Source organism: Nematolebias whitei, chromosome 23 (genome assembly GCF_014905685.2).
Source record: "Nematolebias whitei isolate Nwh7 chromosome 23, NemWhi1, whole genome shotgun sequence".
Classification (NCBI taxonomy): domain Eukaryota; kingdom Metazoa; phylum Chordata; class Actinopteri; order Cyprinodontiformes; family Rivulidae; genus Nematolebias; species Nematolebias whitei.
Window position 1 is genome coordinate 10,098,368 of NC_056520.1, and position 6,844 is coordinate 10,105,211.

The following is a 6,844-nucleotide window of genomic DNA, read 5'->3' on the forward strand; positions in this document are numbered from 1 at the left end:
CTGAAGAAAAGCTAAAAGGATCTGAAGAAAAGCTAAAAGGATCTGAAGAAAAGCTAAAAGGATCTGAAGAAAAGCTAAAATAATCTGAAGAAAAGCTAAAATAATCTGAAGAAAAGCTAAAATAATCTGAAGAAAAGCTAAAATGCGCTAAAGATAAGCTGAAAGGCGCTGAAGAACAGTTAAAAGGAGCTAAAGATAAGCTAAAATGAGCTGATGGAAGCTGAAATTAGCAGAAAGGAGCTAAAAAAACAACGCTGAAAATAGAAACTAAAAGGAGCAGAAAAAGCTGAAGGAGTCTGAAATGAGAGCTTCGTTTGTTTTCAGTGACCCAAAACATGGCAGAGAAAGCTAAACATTTCAAGGAGTAAAACTTGCACTAATCCCAAAAGGCGTAGCAGGAATGTGCTGAACGAGCTGAACGTTTTGATGTCTGAACTTGAAACGGCACAAGAATTGCGGAACAAGTTGCACGTCGGATAATGTACGGAAGGGAAAGGGATCTCAGCAGTGTGAATGTTCCTCTGATGTTCTCGTCTGCTTGGTTTAAAAAGTTATGTTTTTTTTTTTTAAAGACTGCATTAAAATATTTATTTAATCAACGCGTCACCACAAGTATAAAACCTGGCTCGTCCTTCAATCTGGTGCGGTCGCTTTACATTTCGTAACCCATTTTTATTAGTTTAAAGGTTTTCCAACAAACAGAAATGGTCCATTTTTTTGAAGGGTACCATCACCAGCTGGTGCCCAAACACATCGACGTACGTCGACTCTCGTCTTAAAAGCTCAATACTGCAGTCGATTATTGACGACGCTTGAAAAGAAATGTCGGAGCTCTTCTGGGAGGACTCAAAGATGTTTCCAGACCAACCAAGAGACGTAGTCTCTCGAGCATTTCCTTGGTTATCCCTGGGGTCTCCTCTCAGTCGGACATGCCTGGAAAACCTCCCTAGAGAGGCGTTCAGGGGTCATCCTTGCCAGATGCCCCGAGTCTTTTTATTCCGAGCCTCTCCTGGATAAGTGAACTTCTCACCCTGCTTCTGAAGGAGTCCAGCTACCCTGTGGAGAAACCTCATTTTGACCGCCTGTATCTGCAAATTCATTCTTTCAGTCACTGCCCAGAGTTCATGACCATAGGCAAGGGAAGGAACATAGACGGACTGTTAACGCCTTGCCGCTCTACCTCGAATTCACCACAGTGGACTGGCACAGAGGACGCAATACTGTTGAAGCTGAACCGATCTGTCAGAAATATGAGTTTTATTGGAAATAATCCTAAACTGTGGTACTAGCGTCTGGTTGCTATAGTGTAAATTGTTGTGTCTACAGTTTTTAAGAGCAAATCTGAGTTAAAATAGAACTTTTTAAGTTTGGGTGTGGACTTCTATTTAAGATATTTCCATTTTGCCGTACAGTAACTATAAAAAAATAAATATTTTGGGAATAAGAAGAATTTGTTTGCAAGACAATTAGTCAGCTCTGAAGTTATTCATTCTACTTCGAACATGTTGTAAAGCCATAAAATCTTGGAACTGTGATTGTATTAAAACCATAAAAAATATCTGTTATTTGATATCAACTTATACCTTCTTAAAGTCGTAGCACTCTGTTCCCGATCACACTGCGGGGTTTGATGCATTTTTTTTTAATGTTTTTCCAAAACTACGGGGAGAGAACTAAATCAAAAAGGTTAATAAATAAACTCTTATTCAAAGCATCACCATTGTCGGTGTTTGTACAGAAACACGTTCATGCCTAATTGTGGGAATGTTTATGAAGCATTCACACTATTGTGATCCATTTTTAAATGTTCAGCTCTTTCAGGACAGTCCTGCTATGGCTTTTGGTTTTGGTGCAGCTTTAGCTTGTTGAAATGTTTAGCCTTTTCTGCCCTTTTTTCCCTTTATAGAAAATGAATTGAGCTCATTTTCCATCCTTCAAATCTTTAGATCTGTTTACAACATTTTACTGCTCTTTTCACATTTAGTTCTGGTTCAGCTTCCTCGTGCAAATTTAAACTTTTTTTCAGCTAATTTCAGCTGTTTTTCAGCTGTTTTATGCTTCTTTCTGATTCTTTCTGCTAACTACATTTTTGTACTTCTTCTAACTTCTTTCTGTCAATTTCAGCTTGTTCTGCTTCTTTCAGCTCATTTATACAAGTTTCAGCTTTTTCTGCTATTTCAGCTAGCTGTTTCATGCTAATTTAATCTTTTTCAATTAATTCCATGTTTTTTGCACTCCTTTAAATTTTTTCACTGGAATTCAGCAAAAAATGTGCTTTTTCCACTTAATGTAATTTCAGCTTCTTTCTGCTTTTTAGCTCTTTTTCAGCTGTTTTGTTTTGCAAATTTCACCTTTTTTCAGATAATTTCCACTTTTTTGTGTTCATTTCTGCTTTTTTCAGACTAACTGGGTAAACATATGTTCTTTCTGTTTTATTCTGCTAATTTTATCTTGTTCTACTTTTTCAGCTAGCGTTTTAGGGGGGAAAAATAGCCAATTTCAGCTGTTTTCAGAGATTCTTAAATTTCTGCTACTTTCAACCTAATTAACTTCTTTGTTAATTTTAGCTTGTTATGCGCCTTTCAGCTCTTCTGCTAGTTTCAGCTTTTTCTGCTATTTCAGGTACTATTTAGCTTTTTTATGAAAATTTTAGCTTTTTCAGCTAATTTCATGTTTTTTGAGCTCATTTAAGCCCTTTTCACTTCCTTCTAGTAGGTAAAACTTCTTTCTAACCTTTTGGCCACTTTAGATTTTTTGTTGTTGTTAATTTTAGCTTCTTTTATTTTTTTTTTGCTGATTTCTTAATTTTTGTGCTTATTTAAACATAATTCAGCAAATATGTGTTCGTTCTTCTGCTAATTTAGGTTTGTTCTTCAATTTCAGCTACATTTCAGCATGTTTTTTTTTGTTGTTGCTAATTTCAGCTTTGTTCAAATAATTTCTACTTTGTAATGCTCTTTTCTGCTTCTTTGAGCCTAATTGGGCAAACAGGTTTCTTTCTTTCTTGCTAATTTAAGCTTGTTCTAGCTTTACAGCAATTTTTTTATATATATATTTAGCTAATTTCAGCAGTTTTCATGGTAATTTCTGCTACTTTCAGCCTAATTAACTACTTTTTGCTAATTTCAACTTTTTTTCTCATTGCAGCTTTTTTCAGCTAGTTTCTGCTTTTTCTGCTATTTCAGTTACTGTTTAGCTGTTTTTATGAAAAATTTAGCTTTTTCAGTTAATTCCCTTTTTTTAAACCTCATTTCAGCTCTTTTCACTTCTCATAGGTTAAGCTTCTTTCTAACATTGTGACTACTTTGTTTTTTTTTGTTTTTTTGTTGATAATTTTAGCTTTTTTTTTTTTTAGCTGATTTCCTAATTTTTGTACTTATTTAAACCTAATTCAGCAAATATGTTTTTTTCTGCTTTCTTCTGCTAATTAAGGCTTGTTATTTAATTTCAGCTACATTTCAGCATTTTTTTAGCTACTTTCAGCTGTTGTTCAGCATTTCTGCAATAAGCATTCACACTGCACTTTCACAGGAAGTGTAATTTCTCTAGTTCTCTGTGATTTCTCTCTTTTGACTTGTGTCTTTGTTAAATAAATTGACGTTCTCTTTTTCTCCACTCTGCCCCAGATAAGAAGTTCATCATAGCCAACGCCCGCGTGCAGAACTGTGCGATCATCTACTGCAACGATGGCTTCTGCGAGATGACGGGCTTCTCCAGGCCAGACGTCATGCAGAAGCCGTGCACGTGCGACTTCCTGCATGGCCAGTTCACCAGCCGGCACGCGGTGGCCCAGGTGGCCCAGGCGTTGCTGGGCTCCGAGGAGCGCAAGGTGCAGATCACCTACCACCGCAAGGATGGTGAGTGCTTTGGGCTGCCAGCTGTGTGTGTGCGTGTGTGTGTGTGTGTGTGTGTGTGTGTGTGTGTGTGTGTGTGTGTGTGTGTGTGTGTGTGTGTGTGTGTGGGCTCAGGTGGTCCATGGCACCTGATGTGAAGCTGCTGCATTAGTTTGACTTCAAAGTGCCCACTGGCTAGCATCTTTCCAAAAAGGAGCCACCGCCTTGATCAGTATTTATTTTTAGATTTAAAGAATTGTTTACGAAATGTACACGCCACCCACTCATGTCCCCCGTTGCTGAGGGGTTGGAATAGTGAACGTTTGTAGTTTTCGTTGTGCGTTTATCTGGACGGGAATTGAACAAGTAGACCTTAATGTTTGTAGTGCAAGATATTGAAGTGGGTAGGAGTTATTACAGAGGTAGATTCTTTATTTATTGTTTGGCTTAAACGAGACGGCAGAGTGACCGATCCTGGCAGGTGGAGGGAGCAATTTTATCCACCACAACAGTGGCAGAGCTAGGGGGTGGCCAATGGTGGCCTTGCCCACCTTAAATTAATCTTCACCCACCCCAAGGGCATGTCTAATCTTTGAGGAAATTAAATTTTTAAAACAATATAAACTCTAGAAAGCAGTTTCCTCAAATAATTAGTTCGGGCCGTTTGCATACTGTGTGTATGTGCGCACACACATGTACTGTATATGGTGGCAGTCTTTTTGGACTTTTACATGGCAACCCATTAAAAACACACATTGGGTGCTGCTTTGCTACTTCTTGACAATGAGCGTCTTGAATCTACGCAGGGTTCAATGAAATCTCAAGACTATCAAGGCATTCTGGAATGAAATGAGTTGCCTGGCGTAGATGATTAAATACGTGTACAAGAAAAGAGGTATGAGAAATATGCCTTTTTTTTTCCGTGAACTCATGAGTTGTGAAGCCTGGTGACATTCTTAACTCTATAACACATGAAACAACAAGTCTGACGCTAACTGTGCTTCAATTAAGGTGCTTTTTATGACTGGGGCTCGTTTTTCTTTACAACACCAGTAGACCCCAAAGGAAGCTGGTTAGAATATTTTACTAAATTCTCAATAAACTTCAAGTCTACCAGAAAAAAAGTTCCCTGCACTACTGCTGTTGACTCCATTATCATTTGCTCAAATTTTTACCATCGCACCTTTCTCCCCAAAATCTAGCAAATTGTAACATTATGTGTAACAGAACACGGGACTGTACTGAGTTTCTAACAATCACCGTTGGAATTGACCAAATCAGCCGTAGTAAGACGGAGTGCGTGCGTGTGAATGAGAGGGAGACTGGTGGAACGGTGAGGCTACAAGGAGCGGAGGTCACAAAGGTGCAGGACTTCAAGGACTTGGGGTCCACTGTCCAGGAAAATGGGGAAAAGATGTGAAGAAGAGAGTCCAGGCATGATGGAGAAAAGTTTCAGAGTGATTTGTGCCTAAAGGGTGTCGGCAAAGGTCAAATGAAAAGGTTTGCAAGACAGTGGTGAGACCAGCTGTGTTGTGTGGTCTGGAGACTGAGACATGGACAAAAAGACAGGAGACAGAACTGGAAGTGGCAGAAATGAAGATGTTGAGGTTCTCCTTAGGAGTGACAAGGATGGCTAATGGGGCGGCTGTGGCTGAGTGGTTAGAGCAGTCGTCCTCCAGTGCAAGAGTTTGGGGTTTGATTCCACCAGCAGTCACATGCTAAAGTATTTATGGACAAGACACTGAACCCCTCAATGTCTCAGATGTGTGTCCCATGGGTGTATGAATGTGATAAAGCACTGATTAGTCTTTGTATAGTTATAGTAGAGTGCTGTATGAATGGGTAAATGAGGACACAGAATGTAAAGTCCTTTGAGTATCTTGATAAGATAGAAAGGTGCTATATAAAGGACTGTCCATTTACCATTTTTTTTGTAATAATGAAATGAGGATACTAAAAGGACTGCGTCAAAACTTTTTATATATATATATATATATATATATATATATATATATATATATATAGATGTTATGTTTATTAAACATTTTAATTATTTTTACAGAAAAAAAAGAAGAAGAAGAACAGAACAACACTGATACAGATAAACCAAATAAGAATGCATGGACATAACTTACAGCAATTACTTGAACAAAGGTAATCCATTCACATACATACTTAAATGTACATCATTCCAGTTCACATTGCTTGCCTTTTAATTTTGAGACAATCCAGAACTAGTTCTCATTTTTTTAAAAGCCTGGGATTTCCCATTCAGACAATATCTCAGACTTTCCAATACAATAACCTCAGAAATTATATTTATCCACAAATGAACTGAAGTGGCATCACAACCAACTCATTTCAGCATTATGGACTTGTTGGCCAACATGAGTAGGAAATGGATTTGTACAGTCTATTTGTGAGTATCCAGGCGCCCAGGTATAAACCCTAGGAGACACAGCACTGGACTAGAGAGGTGTCTGCTCTATAGAGGAGCTAATTTCTCTGAATACTGCCTGTCAAAATGCCTCTATAGTTTTACACTCCCATAAACAATGGAATCTAGTCCCTTTGACTGATTTACATTTGGAACAGTTCAAAGAAGTTCTGGGTGTGTATTTGCTATATATAGGGAGTTACGTATACATGATGTAAAAGATTATATTGCATTTCCTTATATCGGTTACACATTGAGATTCTAGAAGGCAACATCAAAATGTCTTCCCATGCTTCAGAGTCGATTGGGATTTTAAGCGCTGTGTTCCAAGTGAATCTTAAAATTTTCCAGTCTATCTTTCTTTAGGGCTTGTAGCTCAGTGTAAAATCTTGACATAAATCTTCCACGTTTATGACAATTAATAATTGTTTTTGTCAAGTACTTAGTCCCCTGAGATCATGAGTCCCATGGATCATGTATTTCCCATAGATCTTGTATTTCCCATAGATCTTGTATATACCATGGATCATGTATATCCCATGGATCATGTATATCCCATAGATCATGTATATCC

The 6,844-nt window shown here is 38.0% G+C and overlaps 1 protein-coding gene across 1 annotated transcript in view; it reads left to right on the plus strand.

Moving 5' to 3' along the window:
• The window catches only part of LOC119428731 (potassium voltage-gated channel subfamily H member 7), a 121,820-nt gene that overhangs the window by 1,088 nt on the left and 113,888 nt on the right, over window positions 1–6,844 (plus strand). Inside the window, exon 2 of the mRNA XM_037696404.1 lies at window positions 3,627–3,857. Within this exon, the coding sequence (XP_037552332.1) occupies window positions 3,627–3,857 (231 nt within the window). The remainder of the gene's footprint in view (window positions 1–3,626; window positions 3,858–6,844) is intronic.